This window comes from Ovis canadensis, chromosome X (genome assembly GCF_042477335.2).
Source record: "Ovis canadensis isolate MfBH-ARS-UI-01 breed Bighorn chromosome X, ARS-UI_OviCan_v2, whole genome shotgun sequence".
Lineage (NCBI taxonomy): Eukaryota > Metazoa > Chordata > Mammalia > Artiodactyla > Bovidae > Ovis > Ovis canadensis.
In genome coordinates, this window is record NC_091727.1 from 88383768 (window position 1) to 88403687 (window position 19920).

General features: G+C 41.9%; 1 protein-coding gene across 3 annotated transcripts in view; it reads right to left on the reverse strand.

Moving 5' to 3' along the window:
* AFF2 (ALF transcription elongation factor 2) overlaps positions 1 to 19920 on the reverse strand; it is a 538570-nt gene that overhangs the window by 146828 nt on the left and 371822 nt on the right. For 2 of the 3 annotated variants that reach the window (XM_070290609.1, XM_070290610.1), the window contains exons 5-7: positions 18504 to 18590; positions 12701 to 12737; positions 12374 to 12407 (exon numbers count right to left, since the gene is read on the reverse strand). In XM_070290609.1, coding sequence (XP_070146710.1) covers positions 12374 to 12407; positions 12701 to 12737; positions 18504 to 18590 — 158 coding nt within the window. The remainder of the gene's footprint in view (positions 1 to 12373; positions 12408 to 12700; positions 12738 to 18503; positions 18591 to 19920) is intronic. The other variant, XM_070290611.1, reaches the window with a different exon arrangement.

Sequence of the window (19920 nt, forward strand, 5' to 3'; positions counted from 1 at the left end):
ATTGAACTGACGCTGATTTAAATTTCATGCAGAAAATTGCTCTGCTTCAAACCACAACCATTTTTTATATTTAAAAAATTCATCAAGATATAATCTCTTTGTGCCACCCCCCCAAACACACACGCATACCAGACAGAAAGGCAGATTATTTAAATCAAGAGGCTGTCTCTAACAATCTTAAGTGACCTTTCTTCAAAGTTCATGGCAGCAGTGAACTTTTAAATTTCTTGTGACTGTCAGGATCTAATTTTCAAGGTATGGTTACCACAGTAGCAACCTGGAATTTTAATCCAGTTGTAAAGGTCAAGACAGGTCACTGGCTTCAGGTCCTCTTCAACCTCAGAATAAAACAGGCCCCCTCCTCAAAAGCATGAAGATAGGGTAAATCTAACTCCCAAATTCCATTCTCTAAGACAGTGAGATTGAAAAAATGTATGTGATTAAAAACAACAACAACAACAACAATTCAGATTCTTTTTCAAATGCTCAAACTGTCAATGAATCAAATAATGAATGATTCCTTGTGGGTGGAGCATCCAGAAGTGTGTTGGGGACATCTAAGCTAAGTAGAAGAGTGGTCCACATACAACTGGCTTCCAGTCCAGCATCACTCTCTTGTCTGCATTGGGAATTGATCCTTTGATCTAAACCACATCAACAAAACATTTGTGAGAAGTAATGGCAGATACTAGCAAAAAGAGAACTCAATTAGGGCCCAAGAAGTGGGACAAGAAGCCTTGCAACAGTGAGTTGTGTGAGCTTAGGGCCCACGCTTATGCCATCTGAGCATGACTTTCCTCAGTGATAACATGAGGAGAGAATTAATGCCAAATGATGGTTGGCAAAGCCCATTCAGGAATCCCCTAATGTTAGTGCATTTCATGATAGAGTCTGAGCAATAGCACATCTCTGTGTTACATCTGCTGAAACAAAGGCTCAGAAAAATGCCAGGTGACTTCATCAAGTCATATGGCAGGAAGAGCGAGAGCTGCAATTTGAGCTACCCGGAAGTGCAGGCCCAGCACCTGAGGCCCCTCCTCTGTCTTCTGGCTCCCAGAATTGAGTCAAGCCCAAATGTCACAAAGATAATGCCCTGTGTGGAAACAGAAGATGTCATAGAACCAGAAGAGTATTGTCTATCTCTGTACTTAATTCATAATTGTTCAATTGAAACTTTATACAAGTGTGGCAGACAGGATCTCAGAAAGAAAAGTTCGAGTTTTGTACTCCAAGAATCCTAGAGACTCTGTCTCCAATCATACCTGGCTTTGTCATCTTGAAATAGTCATTGAAAGGATCTGAGATGCAATTTCCTTCTCCATAAAATCAGTTTCCTTTTACAAAGGGGCAGTGAAGACAGCAGGTGAGGAAACAAGTGAAGTAGAGCAGTGTGGCACAGCCCAGAGGACGTCAAGCAGGCCTGGTTCCAGCATTATCACCGGCATTGGCTGTCTGTCTGTAGGTGTCTGGGCTGTTTGCTAGGTGCCCTCTTTGAGCCTTTGAGAGAGGAGTCTTGGAAGTGGAGATGATGACATACCACCTCAGAGATGCTGTGAGGATGACACAGCTAATGCTTGTGAAATGTTGGCCACAGCGCCTGGCCCACAGATGGTGCCTGCAAACGATGACTCTAAGGACTTCCTTGGTGGTCCAGTGGTTAAGAATCTGCCTTCTAATGCAGGGGATGCAGATTCAATCCCTGGTCCAGGAACTAAGATCCCACATATGGCTGGTCAACTAAGCCTAGGCACCAAGACTATAGAACTCTGTGCACTGCAACTACAGAGCCCTTGTACTGCAATAGGAAAAGCCCTCATGCTGCCACTAGAGAAGCCCCTGCATACCACAACTAGAGACAGAACGAACCTGCAGCTGCAACAAAGACCCACCACACAGCTCACATGCAGTTAGTTTGCTTCCTTTTGGCCCATGTTACACGATATATGAGAATGATTTTGGAGAAATATAGAATGACCCTTGGAATTTCTAGATACTGTAGACAATTTCTAGAAATTACCAGCACTACATCCCCTTCTGGAGTTTTCTCTTGCAAATATAGAAATTTCCCACATAGTTATGATATTGAGTTATCTAATGGGTATTTTTTAAAAGTGGGCAACTGTTGCAAAAACGAGGTAACTCCTGAACTTAGGCAGTGGTGGTGAGAGGACTGTTGGTTGCTCTGTAAATCATGACCTTCAATGACCTTTGCTTCTTCATCACTCTCTCAAACATCCTAGAACTTCGCTGAGGACCAAGTGGTATATTAGGGGCTGTACTTGGGTGCCAAGATCTCACAGGGCAGCAAAGAAAAACAACTGTGTCCCACTGGGTTTCATAAAGCATATTCCAACCCTACCTTTCTCTGTCCCAACACTGGCAGCATATTTGCAAATGTCAATCAAATAGTTTTGAGACCTTTTCCTTTTCTGGTCCTCACATTGCAGTGGAAGCATGAACCACAGAAAAAGGCATTTGTCTGATTTTTCTACTAATTATGTGGCTACGATCGTGCAAGCACCTGCCATGTTCTACCGACATTGCTACCCACTCATTAGTAAAGTGGAAGGGCTTTTCAGCAGCTCTGAGAAGATGTCAAGAACAGACCACTTAAACAGAATGTTCCTGATACTGTAATTGGGGCAAAGTATGTGGCTGACTGTGAAATATTTGATAGGATGGAAAAGCAGAATGAATAGCTCAGAAGCAGGGTGGATATCCCTTCTCATCCATTCTAGGTTCAGTTGGGTAGGGTTTTGTTCTGTTTGTTTGTTTGTTTGTTTTTTCTCAGGAGGGGTTGTTCGTTTCTTTTTAATTTCTAAGAATGATCCACGGGGCTTTTTGCACTGCAGCTATATTTTCTTCTCCTGGTCCTGGAAGACTTGTCTATGCTCTGACTGATGAGTTCTGGCCCCACAGCATCTGGAGAACATGGGGACAAGGCAGCACACTCTGATGGAAGGCAGAATCCGTGCTTCCAGGCCCAGTTCCACCACTCCATAGCTGGCTATCTAATAGGATTGCTGTAACACTCACATGATGTTAATGTATTGTGTGAAAGTGCTATCAAATTCGCAATCATTGGGCATGTGAAAAGTAGTCCTGGTCATGGTATTTTACAACCTAGTAATTGAAAAAAGAGTGTGCACATCTGTGCAAGCATCTCATTAGATCAGATGCATTAGAGGGGCTTGATACTCTGGGAGACAGGATGTGCACATGTGTGTGTGTGTGTGATCAAAACATCACATTCAATGACTGTTCTTGCTCAGTTGCTCAGTCGTGTCTGACTCTTTGTGACCCCATGGACTATAGCACACCAGGCTTTCCTGTCCTTCACTATCTCTGGGGCTTTGCTCAAACTCACATCCATTGAGTTGTTGTTGCCATCCAACCATCTCATCCCCTGTCATCCCCTTCTCCTCCTGCCTTCAATCCTTCCCAGCATCAGGGTCTTTTCCAATGAGTCGGCTCTTCGTATCAGGTGGCCAAAGTATTGGAGCTTCAACTTCAGCATCAGTCCTTCAGTGAATAGTCAGGACTGATTCTCTTTAGGATTGACTGGTTTGATCTCCTTGCAGTCCAAGGGACTCTCAAGAGTCTTCTCCAGCACCACAGTTTGAAAGCATCAGTTCTTCAGTGCTCAGGCTTCTTTATGGTCCAACTTTCACATCCATACATGACTACTGGAAAAATCATAGCTTTGACTAGATGGACCTATGTTGGCAAAGTGATGTCTCTGTTTCTTAATACACTGTCTAGGTTTGTCATAGCTTTTCTTCCAAGAAGCAAGTGTCTTCTAAATTTCATGGCTATAGTCACCATCTGCAGTGATTTTGGAGCCCAAGAAAATAAAGTCTGTCATTGTATCCATTCTTTCCCCATCTCTTTGCCATGAAGTGATGGGACTGGATGCCACGATCTTAGTTTTTGGAATGTTGAATTTTAAGCCAGCTTTTTCACTCTCTTTTTTCACCTTCGTCAAGAGGCACTTTAGTTCCTCTTCATTTTCTGCCATTAAGATGGTGTCATCTGCATATCTGAGGTTATTGATATTTCTCCCAGCAAACATGATTCCAGCTTGTGCTTCCTCCAGCATAGTACTTTGCATGATGTATTCTCCATATAAGTTAAATAAGCAAGGTGACAATATACAGCCTTGACGTACTCTTTTCCCAATTTTGAACCAGTCCATTGTTTCATATCTAGTTCTGTTGCTTCTTGATCTGCATACAGGTTTCACATGAGGCAGATAAGGTGGTCTGTTATTCCCATCTCTTTAAGAATTTTCCACAGTTTGTTGTGATCCACACAGCCAAAGGCTTTAGTTTAGTCAATGAAGTAGAAATAGATGTTTATCTGGAATTTCCTTGCTTTTTCTATGATCCAAGAGATGTTGGCAATTTGATCTCTGGTTCCTCTGTTTTTTTTTCTAAATTCAGCTTGTACATTTGGAAATTCTCCATTCATGTACTGTTGAAGTTTAGCATGAAGGATTTTGAGCATCATCTTGCTAGCAAGCGAAATGAGTGCAATTGTCAATAGTTTGAGCATTATTTGGCATAGCCCTTCTTTGGGATTGGAATGATAACTGACCTTTTCCATTCCTGTAGCCACTGCTGAGTTTTCCAAATTTGCTGGCATACTGAGTGCAGTACTTTAATAGCATCATCTTTGGGGATTTGAAATAGCTCAGCTGGAATTCCATTACTTCCACTAGTTTTGTTTGCAGTAATACTTCATAAGGCCCACTTTGACTTCACATTCCAGGATGTCTGGATATAGGTGAGTGATCACACCATCATGGATATCTGGGTCATTAAGATCTTTTTTGTATAGTTCTTCTGTGTATTCCCGGAGAAGGCAATAGCAACCCACTCCAGCACTCTTGCCTGGAAAATCCCACGGACAGAGGAGCCTGGTAGGCTGCAGTCCATGGGGTCACTAAGAGTCGGACACGACTGAGCGACATCACTTTCACTTTTCACTTTCATGCATTGGAGAAGGAAATGGCAACCCACTCCAGTGTTCTTGCCTGGAGAATCCCAGGGACGGGGAAGCCTGGTGGGCTGCCGTCTATGGGGTCGACACGACTGAAGTGATTTAGCAGTTTAGCAGTCTGTGTATTCTTGCCACCCTTCTTAACCTCTTCTGCTTCTCACTCCTATTTACTGTTGAAAATCTCTAGGAGAACTTAGAAATAGGGCCATCAATTGATAACACTGGGAATAATTTTTAAATTTTTAAAAATAAGGTTGTAAAATAAAGCAACTTTTCAATAAAATAAAGCAATTTCCACATTGGTAAGCATGAAAGGTGATGGACAAAACTGTCATAAAAACCAACCCAAGTATCAGTTCTGTTCTTTTTACTTTCATATACGAAAATAGAGATTTCTAGAGAGAAATGTTACCATCACAGGCCACTGAAATCACCCTTGTGGGAATTGCTAGGAGTGGTGAAGTCCCTTACAGGTTTGAGTCACCCCACCTCACCAAAGGAAGCATCTTCCAGGCATGTGACAAAATCTGACTGCTGGCCCTGAGCTGCTGCTGCTGCTGCTGCTGCTGCTGAGTCACTTCAGTCGTGTCCAACTCTGTGCGAACACATAGATGGCAGCCCACCAGGCTCCCCTGTCCCTAGGATTCTCCAGGCAACAACCCATTTCCTTTTCCAGTGCATGAAAGTGAAAAGTGAAAGTGAAGTCGCTCAGTCATGTCCAACTCTTAGCGACCTCATGGACTGCAGCCTACCAAGCTCCTCTGTCCATGGGATTTTCCAGGCAAGAGTACTGGAGTGGGGTGCCATTGCCTTCTCCAGGCCCTGAGCTGAGGCTGAGGTATCTACAGAGTGTCCCCATCAGCACCCATGAGCATATGCTGTGTCAGAGAGCCTGACTCAATGACAGTGTTCTGATCTAATCCTTTCCCTGATAGAAAGCAAATGACAGGGTCCATGTTAGCCCGCACTGTGCTTGGGCTTCCCTGGTGGCACAGTGGTATAGAATCTACCTGCCAATGCAGAAGACACAGGGTTCAATTCCTGGGTCAGGAAGATCCCCTGGAGGAGGAAATGGCTCCCCACTCCAGTATTCTTGCCTGGGAAATCCCAAGGACAGAGGAGCCTGGTGGGCCACAGTCCATGGGTCACGAAGACAAATGACTGAGCATGCATGCAAGTGTTCAGTCTACTTTGGTCTGACACCAGGGAAAGGTCATAGGTGAATCCCAAGGGGATGGCTTAAGTGCATGTCAAGAATATGTGCTCTGGAGTCTGTCCAGTTGTGGTTCTGTTACTGTGGCCCATAGGGTGACTCACTCAAAATCCTTGAGTTTTGGTTTCTGCTGCTGTAGAATATAAGGTGCTGACTCCTATGAGTCTGTAAAGAGAGAAAGTTCCTGACATACTTGCTGCAGGTGCTCAGTGGGTAGGAGCTGGTTGAGATACTGGTGTTATCCACGGAAGTTTTCAGTAACCTGTGAGCTCGTTGGTGGGGAGTGTGCATGGTTTCACTCTGCACAACCCCCTGCGTTGCCCAGAGCCTTACACATAATAGGGGCTCAAAGCATTTTTGTTGTAAGGAACGAAATAGTGAATGAACGAAAATAAATATGGATGCAAATCAGGTAGAAAAGACGACATACTTGACTTTTTCCTGAGAGAAAAAGAGATGTTTGTTTCTAATTACAGACATGTCTCAAAATCCACCTGAAATATACAAATCTTGGGCACCTGAACAAAGACACAAAAAGCAAATCTGATCTTTCAAGATTTATGCTCCCTGAGCACAAACATCTATGTTTGCAGCTTTTGTAATGAAAGCAGAAATCCACAGTTCCTGTCAAAGGTGCCCCAGTTTTCAGTCTTGGCGCCTGTCAAGCACCAGCAGCTTCAATACTTCTTGACGTGCACATTGCAAATGCCAATATTGCTTGTTGTCACATTAGCCAATATACAGTCCTCAAAATAAAATCCTCTTGATGTCTGATTACTCTTCTTAAGGACCTCATGCTGATTCATTTCAAACTGTGAATTACCTTTAATTCACAGCTTGAAAAGGCTGCCAAATTTTGTTTTCTCTGCTCCCAGGTGGCTGTCCCTGATGTAGTGGAGAACTTCCAAAAATATATTAAGTCCTTAGGAAAAGTTGGCATGCTCTGAGATGCAGGGCATACAAGATGGGTTAAATGCAAGAGTTGGCATATGTCTCAGTTTGAAAGTTGGAATGGCTGCGACCAGTGACAGTCACCAAGATTACCAGTTTATTGGGAGAGTTTAGTTTGGTTTTTGTAAGCCTTAAACTGATTAGTAGTATTTCTAAATTCCAAGTACCAAATCATCTATTCTGATTAAGAATTAATCTGATTATGAAAATAACAGTCATTTTTCCCCTGCCTTGTTACACATTTACTTTGCTCCAGAAATTGTATCTAAGTAGAAGACCAAATTAACTGCTTAGGAAAGAACATATGAAATTGCTTAAATCTCAAATCAGATTCTCAAAGGAAACATTTTTCATGATGAAAGTTTTTGTAGAAAGATGGTCAAAATTTTCATGCATGTTTTTTGTGTTTTGGAGTTTTATTGATTAAAAAATTGTTTTAAAATTCATCTAAGAAATTATGTAGCATTTGCTACTGATCATAGCAAACTAGAAAACATTCTTATTATCTTTCTATTCCCTGTGATAACGAAGTCTTCATACCCTATAGAGAAAAGATGAAAAATAATGTTCTTTCAGTTAAATCAAGCAACTTTAACCAGGTTTGGAATCATCAACTTCAGCTCTTCAAGTCTATTGAAGGTTTGTGTCCAGGTACAAAATGCCAAATTTGGTGACCAAACCCCTGACTGCATCAGATTCCATGAGGAGGGACAACTCAGTGGGAAAAGAGAAGGCTTTGAGCATGCAAGCTTTCCCATGAAGAGCAATGTAACTTACTCGGCCCTCCTGTGTACTCATAGCTAACATGTCTGTTCAAGATAAATAGTCAGTTTGCCCTCCCACTGAACTGTGTATACTTCATAAGGAGGGATGATATTCTAGTGTCATTTTTCTCATCTGTAAAATGGTAATTATTGGGAGCCCCTCCAGGTTGGCATAGACTGTAGCCACCAGGCTCCTCTGTCCATGGGATTCTCCAGGCAAGAATACTGGAATGGGTAGCCATTTCCTCCTCCAGGGGATCTTCCTGGCCCAGGGATCAAACCCGGGCCTCCTGCATTGCAGGCAGATTCTTTACCAGCTGAGCCACCAGGAAAGCCCTGCTAAATATAATAGGGTGGTGCATATAAAAGCACCTGGCATGAGACCTGGCACCGAGCCTTGCCCATGATCCACCAGCACAGTGATTACTGTCACAGATGTCTCCCATTCCTGTGAGAGTGTAACTTCCTTTCCTCTTATCTGGTGCTACATTCAAGAATTTGTCCATGTGGTATGCATAGTTGTCACCCACAGGTAAACTGGCCACAGCTAGATTCCCTTCGTCAGGTCTTTTGTCAACTGTCTAGGTCCATGGCTGGGAAGCTTTCAGACTTGTAGCCAGTGCCATAAATGAAGAAACTGGTTTCATGGCAAGGAAAGAGCAGACTTAACGGTTACATCTACCTTTATGTTGGGCTTTTATGGAAACTATCCAGGAATTCTCAACAGCACGACCTAAAACACAGGAGATACCTGATAAAAAGGGGGTCTGCATGATTTCCAACTTGATAGAATCCAAAGGCAAACAACCAAGGATGACAAAGGAAATATTCAAACATCCGTATATGGAGCTGCCATCTTCTCACTGGTCCTCACGAAATGAGCTAAAGTCAAGGAAAGACTAGAGGGATACTCTTGAGTTCATGGTTGCTGTCTGAAAATGATTTACAGGAAGAATTTGATCTGTCCCTATTCAGGATGGCTCATAAAAGACAAACAAAGTCATGTATTTTGGTAAAGCTACTGCACTGACAAATAATTGACAAGCTGATAGAGTCAACTAGATGAAGACATTTAACTCAATGGAGAAAATTCAAGTTTTTTGGATTTGATTTCCACTTTCTCCTCCATTGTTCTTTAATGGTGTCATAAAGAAACTAGAAGGTAACCCATAGTCTAGGGTGTCCCTTCAATCTCTGAATCTTTTCCCTGAAATAAATGGGTGATTTAGAGGCAGGACGGACATGGTATCACTGTAGAACTAAACAACTCTACAGCCTGAGAAATACAACTTGACCTTCAATAGCCCATGTCCCACTCTTTTGGGGGAAAGAGACCTTTTTTGAAGGAGGCTAGAAACTCCACTGGATTTAGAAGACCTGGGTGAGGCCTGTTCTAAGACTATAATACAACTCTGACTTATACAAGTTGAGGGAAACAAAACCTCCGGTGTCTTCTTTCCTCCAGAAATTATTAAGGGTTTACATTCAATGCACTTTAAGGTTGAGCTGAATTACTAGAAACGTATAACTGTTTACATTTGAATTGTGACAAGTGTTTGCATGTATACCAATATGCATATATACATATGTTTGTTATTTGCCTCATGTCCCTCAAGGGGCTCTATCTCTATACTCTGAAATAAAAATAAATAATAAAAAATAAAAAATAAAAATAAATTCCCCCTTGATTTAAACTTTAATCCTCTGAATCCGAAGTCAATGCTTTTCCCCAATGCCATCAGTGTCATGGAACAGAGACTCAAGCCTGGATCTTGAAACTCTCCCAGTTTCATGCTCTGACCTCCTGGGAAGTCAGGGTTCCAGCTGGAACAGGTAGGATGTCATCACTTAGATGGACACCCTATAGAAAGCACTGTGTGTCAATGGAGCATGCTGGGGTGAGAACTTCCATCCTCCCAAGGCCAGTGATCCCGCCACATCACAGTCTGGTTAGTTCCGAGCTTGCACTTGGGGAACCCTGCACTGGTATTTTCAGTCCTGGTGCTGATCCATGTAGTCCTTATAAACAACCCAGGCCCAAATGGAAGATCTGCATTTCATCGCTGGGGAAATGAGGCCAAGATGAGGAAAACAATCAAGTAGTCCAGTAGCAAAAGGACTTTGATTTACAAGGCTCCCATGTCTTCCTACTGCAGTGAGGGGCTAGGGGCTTGCCCAGGACGTTTGTAAGCCTTAGGAGGGATTCTCTCCTGCAGAAGGGCTGTCTTGGGGCTGCTTCTCACTAACCTCCAGCCACTAACAGTCTGAATACATGCAGGATGTTCTCAGATGCCTGGAGGATGACCTTGCCAGATGAAAAAGCCTAGAAACTGACTTAAAAAGCACAGTGTAGTAAAATAATGGCTAAGTTGATAATAATTTGGAAGCTAAAAGTGACAACAATTATTATAGCTCTGATCTGTCCTGTGTTAAACCTATACCCTACCACAAGAAGGTCATTTATTCCAGCTGAAGTCTGACAAACAATACTTAGACTTTAGATCAAGCAACTAAAAGAAGAGCGGTTCACTCATTAAACAGACTCAGTGTCTTCCAGTTTTATCGACAATGCCTATAGGGCACATTAGCCCTACTAAATGCACTGTATACCCAGTGCTACTGTCTGGAGATGCAGCCTCTAGCTATAAATCACAATTGACAAGTTTATTTCTGTTAGTTACAAGCTACTGAAATATTGCATTTTATGGTCTATATGGAAATTTCACAGCAGGAGCCTAAAACTCCTGCTTTAGGAGTAGAATCTTTTTACAATGGAAAAAATATTCTTGTAAGTTTTCATGTTGGGAAACCTGCACTGATTTCCTGAATGCTCAACTATGTGTGTGTGTGTGTGTGAGTGTATGCGTGTGTGTGTTTGTGAATTATACTGGCTTTGGAATAAGAGTGGAGCAATTTAGGAGTAGAGGTAAGGAGAATAAGGTTTATTTTCTACTAGGATAACAAGGGAGAGGTCAACGCAAAATGATGACTGGAAAAGCTGGAATGAACAATATCAAAGATGATTTTGGGACTTCCCTGGTGGTCCAATGCTTAAGAATCCACTTTGCAATGCAGGGGACCTAGGTCTGTCCCTTAGCTGGGGAACTAAGATCCCACCTGCCATGGGGGAACTAAGCTTGTGTACCACAACTACTGAGCCCATGCGATTTGGAACCTGCAAGCTATGACTTGAGAGAAATCCAAGCACCACAACAAGGACCCAACACAGCCAAAAAAAAAAAAAAAATTCAATTACCACATTTCTGTGTAATTTGGCCCTTAAATCAAGGTTATAGTTTTATTTTCCTCTTCTTTCTTTCTTTTTCCCAGGATTCTTTAAATGGAAAATTCTTGGGTATTGAAATGGAACCTTGACTTAGAAGGCACAGATCAGGCCAGAAAACCAAATAAGAGGACTGATGATGAGGTCAGTGTTTGGGGGAATTTAGTACTAAACAGAACTAAGACCATGGAAATACCACTGACTTTCTCAGAGCCTTGGTCTATTTGGGAGTCATTCCCAGTTGTTTTATACAATTATTCGTGATCTTCCAAAAGGTGAGCAATTCACTTCAAGTGTGCCATTAGGCCACTCAAATGACATACATTATTTCATTTTGAAAATTTTCAAGTATGTGACTATTACTCACACAGAAAAGTTGGCTTCCATTTTCTATTATTAGGAATGAAAGAAGTTGTGAGAGAACTATTCCCTTGATATGCTCTTGGACAAATGGATATTACAAAATCTACAATAGTTAATCTGAGGAAATTGGTTTCTCCAAGCCCCTCCTTCAGTGAACATTAATAAAAAATGAAGACAGTGTGGTCTTGTGAATTGTGACAGTGTGAATTGCAGGGCCCTGGCTTCTGAACTTCAACCTAGTATCATGCAATCTCTTATTCCATCTCTTGCTGGCTGCCCTTGTTTATTTTTAATATACAGTCACCAGATGACCTGTGAACAGCGAGGTCCCAGGCTGACTGGCCAGAAAAATGCACTCAAGCCCTCATGTTCAATCACAGCTACTTAGGCAGCTTCTTTCTCCATCCTAGTCAGTGGTGGCCGAATGTTACATATAAAGATGTCTGTGGCTGAAGTGACATAATGTTCAAACAACTATACAACTGAAGAATCACAGTTCAAACAACTCAGATAGCTCAAACAACTCAAGAAACACAGTTATTTTTGACCCAGTTTGTATCTACAATGCTAGAGAGCCTAATGGTGATTTCATTCATTTTGGCTGTTATTGGCTTATCGTGGGAAGTCTCATTCTCCCCTCTAATCACACTCCACATTGTTAAGAGGCAAGTTTCCTATTTTCAAGGAGCAGCAGAGAGAATAAGATTCCCTCAGCACCAAAGTACATTTTCCTTGCCAAATGCCCCTGAAGAAGCCTGTTCCAGAAACCTGAATACTCGGGACTTGAACGGTACTCACTTTGTAGAAGCTCTGCTGGTCGGGTCACTCCACTCTGAAAAGAAAGCGCATAGACATTTACCATCCACGTTTTCTACTGTCAAATGATAATTCTGAACAACATTGGTCTTGAACATGCAGCCCTTTCAGTTACACTTTTTCACAGAATCCTGCCATGTATAACAGATGAAGTAAAAAGGAAACCAATTGGATATATCACAATGTGACTTTTTCTTATTGTTATTTCATGTTTTCATAATATTAGGTAGGAAAGAGAAGAAAGTGAGGGAGGAAAGGAGATAATGGTTTTGACCAAGAAATATTTTTTTTTTTTTTCACAACACTTACTTTGTAAGGCAAATCCTGGAGTCAGATGTTGGGATTCCTATAAGGAAGAACACGGACAATACAAACATTAGTTAAATGATACAAAAGAAACAAAAGGTCTGTTTGTTACTGCTGAAGATATAACTTGACTAATGTTGGCAAATAGGAAACCAGAGTTAAGGAGTCCATTAATTAGGCTACTGTCGGTAGCTCTACTTAAAGGATAGACATTTGCCAGCTAAACCTGCTACAACTTGACCATAAGTGCCATTTTATCAGAATTACACATAAGACTGGTATCTGTTTGGAAATGTGTGCAATGTGGGAACAAACAACCCATGTGTGTGAGATTCAAATGTATAATTTCTCACTTAGCTAGGCAATGATGCCTCTATGGAAGTAAAGGGGACTCAGTTCAAACAAAGGATCATGACTTTGGTAGAGGTATACACGACACTGTAATTAACAGACTGGCTCAATTGTTCCATTTTATAGAAACAACTCCAATTTTCTACCTTGACGGTGACACATATGCAATAGATGTCTCTTATTTTTACAAGAAAAGTGTTCTTAAAACTTCATTGCAAAGTTGGAGATGTATAGGAAGCAATTCCAACTACGAGAGTGGAGCGTGTAATCTAAAGAGATTTCAATTTTACTTGAAAGTCACCCTCAACATGACTTATAAGTGTGTTAAGAAATCCGGATTTGCACACATCAGGCCTTCTGGGAGCATGGACACATGTGTGGAGGAAGGAGGGAATTTCAAAGGCAAAGCAACTGTTTCCAACCAGAGACAATGAATTCAAATAAATACAAGAATTAGTTATATTAAGAACATACACACACACACACACACACACACACACACACACACACACGTCTACATAACTGACTCACTTTGCTGTTCATGTAAAACTAACAAAACATTGTAAATCAACTATAGTTCAAATAAAAAATTCTTTAAAAGAATTATATCAATCTGCTGCAAGTAATCTATTCTTTAAGCTTAATCTTACCTCCCTATAGAGTAAAAATAAGATCACAGCATTATTCTATGTAAGGGAAGTGAGCTAGAATGATGATGATGCTGTGTTTAAATTGAAAGTGAGTTTTCCAATCTATGTAGCATGATTCTGTTACCCAAGACACTTATCTTCTGGCATGATCACCACACCAGAAGATGAGCAGAAACTCCACAAGACAGGAGAAAGGTCTCTCAAGCAAAGGGCTGACACTAAGCCCAGGTAGTTTGCTGCTCAAGGGCTTCTCCACCCTACACTGCCATCCTTTTCCCAGTCTGCTAGACAACTAACTTTTGACAAAAGACCCTAACAAGCTTCGCCATCTGATTCCCACCCCTTAGCAAATTATACATGGTGAGGAAGGGGAAACATTTCTAAAAACACAGCCACTAGAAACATTGAGACGTGAAACCTGACAGCACAGGGGGCCAAAGCAAGTGACACAGCACAATCAGAACTGAAAATACACCAGAGTCTATGGCCATTTAATACACAGGCAAGCATTCCTAGCCATGTCAATAGCTCCCAAGGACACAATTACAGCATAGTATAATATTACTTGGACTTCCCTGGTGGCTCAGATGGTAAAGAATCTGCCTGCAATGCAGGAGACCTGGGTTCAATCCCTGGGTTGGGAAGATCCCCTGGAGAAGGGAAAGGCTACCCACTCCAGTATTCTGGCCTCGAGAATTCCATGGACTATATAGTCCATGGGGTTGCAAACAGTCGGACACAACTGAGCAACTGAACTGAACTGACTGATGGAAGGATAGCCTTTTGTTATCCAAGAATTTCAGTTATCCAGCACATCACATTTCCCAGAGTGCCAAATAAATGAGGAGTTAACCATTTGTCCGTAACTATATGTTCATTATTTTTTTTTAATTTAATTACAATTGTATAGGACAAGTTTGGTCTTGCATAGCTTCAGGAATCAAACAACAGCATTCAGAGTCAAATAAATGGTATCTCTGATTATGGCCAGCCTTTGTACTGCTCCCAGAAATCTGGACTGAGTTTTTACCCTTCATCCATGTATCGTGGACATCAGACCCAGTCAGTTGTTTGAGGCTTCAGAGCAGTGATGCATGAAACAAATTGGAGGGTTATATTTTTGACTGAATTTGAGTCAAATCTGTTATGTATTCTTGATACAGTTTTTAATGTTTAGCTTGGTAAGCCTGTTTCAAACCAGAATTCCAAACCAATGAAACATCTTTGGATATTACCCAAGTTCCTTTGCTGCTGCTGCTGCTGCTGCTAAGTCTCTTCAGTTGTGTCTGACTCTGTGCGACCCCATAGACGGCAGCCCACCAGGCTCCCCCGTCCCTGGGATTCTCCAGGCAAGAACACTGGAGTGGGTTGCCATTTCCTTCTCCAATGCATGAAAGTGAAAAGTGAAAGTGAAGTCACTCAGTCGTGTCTGACTCTTAGCGACCCCATGGACTACAGCCTACCAGGCTCCTCTGCCCATGGGATTTTCCAGGCAAGAGTACTGGAATGGGTTGCCATTGCCTTCTCTTGCATACATACCTAATCCCGACTGAAAAATAGCTTGGTCATGGGGAGAATTTGCATTGTTCATACAGCAATTGTTGATTCACGTCATACAAATTTTTTTAAATGTCTGACTTTGATTTGTGCACTTCTTGTATGGACATGTCACACTGATAATTTTAGGAGTAGAATATAACAATGCCAAAATGTTTTCACAAACTTATGTCAAGCTATTTTAAATAATAGCCTTAATCATAAAATCAGAGGCTCCTGTAGGATTTAGATTCTAGAGCAAGGGTGGGCAAACCTCTCCTATAAAGGGCCAGAGAGTAAATATTTTAGGCTTTGAGGGACCTATAGTGTCTGTCATAACTATCTAACCCTGCCATTGTAGTGTGGCGGCAGTCATAGATAAGACATACATGAATTGGTGTGGTTAGATTCCATGAAAGCTTGATTTATAGACACTGAAATTTGAGTTCCATATCACTCATAGCATCTCATAGCATTCATATTACTAGTAATTTTCATATTCTTTGGAAAATCTTAACCATTTAAAAATCTAAAAAGACATGGGCTGTCATTTGCCAACTTCTGCCTAAAGGGACTTTCCCCAGGGGACATAGCTAGCTCCCTCAATGTGGCATAGAGTTTTTCCATTTTCCATCTGAAAACGTGGCATTTCAATTTGAGATGGATAAGCAAATTTTACTAAGTTGAGGATTTTCAAGCGTATTGGTTTTTGTAAGTTTATAGAATCATAGATTATTTGGCCTGGAAAATCCACTGGGATTACTCATAGCACACATGTTCATGCACACACACACACAGTACAAATGAGGAAACTGATGCTTAGAAGAACTTGGACAGAACCACACAGCCAGCAAATGGCAGAACCAGGATGAAGACCAGCCAGGTCTGCAGCTCCTAAGTCCCTTTCCTCCAGGAAAGCTCTGTAGTGAAAGGAAGAAATAGATGCTTTCTGAGAGGCTGGTGTCACCTAGTCCTGGTGCAAGCACAAGGAAAGGACCAGCACTGCAGGTACATGTATTTGCTGGAGAATACCCACGTTTCGGAAGATGGCACCTGAACTGGTGCATCTATAAACTGGTGTGATGAACATATCACTAAAACACCCAACACTAAAGACAGGCTCACTCATTTATTAGCTGAGTGATTCTGAGCACATTTCTTGACTGTGTGCCTCAGTTTTCTCCTCTGTAAACTAGGGACAGTCAAATTACCAACATAGTGCATGTGTACATGCTAAATCACTTCAGCGGTGTCTGACTCTTTTGCAAACCCATGGACTGTAGCCCACCAGGCTCCTCTGTCCATGGAACTTCCCAGGCAAGAATATTGGAGTACATAGCCACTCCCTTATCCAGGGGATCTTCCTGACCCAGGGATCGAACCTGGTCTCCTGCACTGCCGATGGATTCTTTATCACGGAGCCAATAGGAAGTCCACCAATATAGTGAGGATTGAATTATTTGCTATGTAGTCAGTGCTCAGAACCAAGCTAGGCACACAACAGCATTATATGTGCTGTTCATGTTGTTATTATTATTTAAAATGTACTTTTCTTTCAAATCAACTTTTTGGCAGGAATCAAGGGAGACAAAAGAGTGGGTGGGTAGCCATACTGGTTTCACCATTTTATCCCACTTGTGTCTACCTTTATCGTGGGGTTGATGGTAGCACAGATAATTGACAGAAAATGCAGACCAGGCCTGATTCCAAATTTTGCACCTACTATAAAATCTCATTTCAACAACCAGTTCTATTGTAAACACTTGCAAATGTCAAAATTGCGACTTGCACATATTATCTGCAAAATTGGAAAAATACAGCTGAAAACACTGCAATCACTGTACAAATGTTGGATTCAACACCTGAAATAGATGAATTGATCGCTTGGCTGCGATGCCAGGGAGAAGGATATCAAACCCAGGGCAGCCTGACCACGGAGAGTTGGACTTCAGAAAGGAATGACACACCCCGGACCTGCTCACTTAGTTCTGGTCCCTTTCAAAGGTGGAAGGGGATGATTAAACAGTTTAGGCCAATGTTGCTCTCAAAACAATGACTCTAAAATTAAAGGATGTGATTGGGTTTCTCCTACAAATAAAGTCCAATATCCTTGGTTGGCATTCAAGGCCTTTCCCAGAGATGTACTTATGTGCCTGGGGTTCACTTGAGACCATAATAGTCTACATCCCACCATGATCTCTCTAGGTACCTTGCTCTCCTGTTCTGCATGGAGTGTTCTTCTCTTGGGCCCTTCTCCACCTGTCAAAGTTGTAAGCAGCCTCCAGGTGATGTCACCTCTAAGCACTTGGTCACCGCCCCAGGGAGTATGAAATCCTTCTCAGGGCCTTTATTCTTTATGAGGGCACATGCTACATTGCTTTGTCATTTCGTGTTTTTCTTCATCCCTAACTTTATTGTATATCCTTGGTAAGTGGTTTCTGAATAAATGGATGGATGGGTGGATGGACAGATGGGTGGATGAATGGGTGGGTAGATGAATAGGTAGATGGGTGGATGGATGGATGGGTAAATAGATAGGTGGATGGATGCATGGATGGGTGGGTAGGTGGATGGGTGAATGGATGGATGGCTGGATGGGTGGATAGATGAATAGATGAGTGGATGGATGGATGGATAGATGGCTAATTGGATGGGAGAAAGGAAGACATTATTTTTTTCTTTTAAAATGTGTTATTGGAATATCCACATCTACTCAGGCATTTTAAAAAATAATGCTGAGAAAAAATCTTACTGCGAGCAAGTGAGGAAAAATTTATATGAAACACTTGACAGTTCTACACTAGAACTGTAGGAGAAAAGGTTCTGTCAATATGATTTGTTGGCATGTGAAAATCTGTCTGCTTGTGGGCGAGGACTAAACGTGATACATGAAAGTGAAAACTGATCCATTAGGCTGAAGAGTACTGGGTTTTTTAATTAAAACAGTCTGGGATGTTGTTTCATCATTGATTGGGTCTTTCTTAAGGGGTGAGTTCACTCTTCTCTCTGGTCCATCAGCTCTGGGGACAGTAGCTTGGCCAGTGGTGGTGCTCTAGGAATAATGATCTACAAGCTAGCATCTGGTGGACATTCTCTTAAAGATGCTCTTTCAATACATATGTTATTTGTATTAACATCCTGAGGGACACGAAAGAGTCTAGATTTTATGGCAGTAGAACACCAAGGCCATTTCTGTTTTTAAAATTCCAATGGGAAGATTGGTATAACTGACATCATAGCAAGGGAAATGGAGCAAGAAGATCACTGACCTGTCCTGGGATGGAAAGTGTGCTCTGCTCAGAATTTCCAGGAGTATGCATGGCAGTGAGAGGAGTAGGCCAGGGATGGGTCATCTCCTGATGAGGAAAAACAAAGCAACTTTATTCGCAGGAACTTCAAAAAATGAAACACTTTCTTGGCACTAAATATGGTAGGCCCTTTCTATAATAACTACTGACTTAATTGGCTTAAATTTTTTCAGGGGAACTTAAAGTCATTCAGTCCATTCCCCTGCTCCACACTTCTGCCTAAAGCCTATCTTTGAGACAAAGGGCCATTCCACATCCACTTGTACATTGCCAGTGATGGGGAGCTCACTACTGTTCAAAGCAGCCAGTCTCATGTTCAGACAGCCTGATCACACTATTCTTTCCAGCCAGGAGCTAAAAAAATCTGTCTCCCAAGAGGTTCTACCTCAGGATCGCCCTTTGGAGCCACACAGAACACATCATTTCTTCTTTCTCCCGACAAGCTGTTGGAAGACAGCAGCCTGATCCCCTGGTGCCATCTTTCCTCCAGTCGGAGACATTGGAAACTTGTTCATTCATTGACAGGGAATCTTCAACTTCTCTTCTCATGCCTGAATTCTGCGTTCTGTCAACTATCTCAGGTGCTCCCAGGAGGGACTCAGGACTGCCTGGGGCTCTTCTGACTCTGGATCTCCTGTTTCAGGTGTGATCTGCCAGCTCAGGGCAGGGCAGCACGATCACCATCCTCATTCTGCATGCTCTGATACTCATTTCTCTTGATGTAGCCTAACTGTTAGTGACAAGTTTAGGACCATGCTATTGACACAGTGCGTTTGTGAGCTGAAGTCTTAATGTTGGCATGGCCCCTCAGGTGCCCACTCTCCACTAGCAGAGAGGGTAGCTCCTCAGTTCTTTTAAACACTCGCTTTGAAAAGAGGTGCTGTTCAAATCTTGCTGGAGTCTTAGGACTCATGGTACTTTCTCCGAATAGTGAGGGTAATTAAATCATATGCTCAACATCCCAGGAGAGATGACAAAGTTTGTGAAGCTGAACGATGTCGGACTATGCTGGATTCATCAAACATTTTGGTATACGGACATTAAATCTAAAAATCAATGTAATGATGGAAATAAAGGCAAACTTGGGAGGAGGGGATCAAAGTTTATGAAAGGCCTTTTTAATGAGTCAGTTACATAATACTTTTCCCGAATCTTTATGGGTAACATAATTAGTCATTTCAAAGGTAATATTAATAAGAACTCTCAGGTAGCACTAAACCATGTTTTTTCCCCCTTCTATAATTATCCAGTTCAAAAAGAATCTTTGATGTCTGAAGAGCTGTAATGCAAGAAGATACTTCACAGATTCATTCACGGTGGAACCGCTGAAGCAGAATCTGTAAGTATGATTCAGAGGAGCCCTGACACAGATTGGATT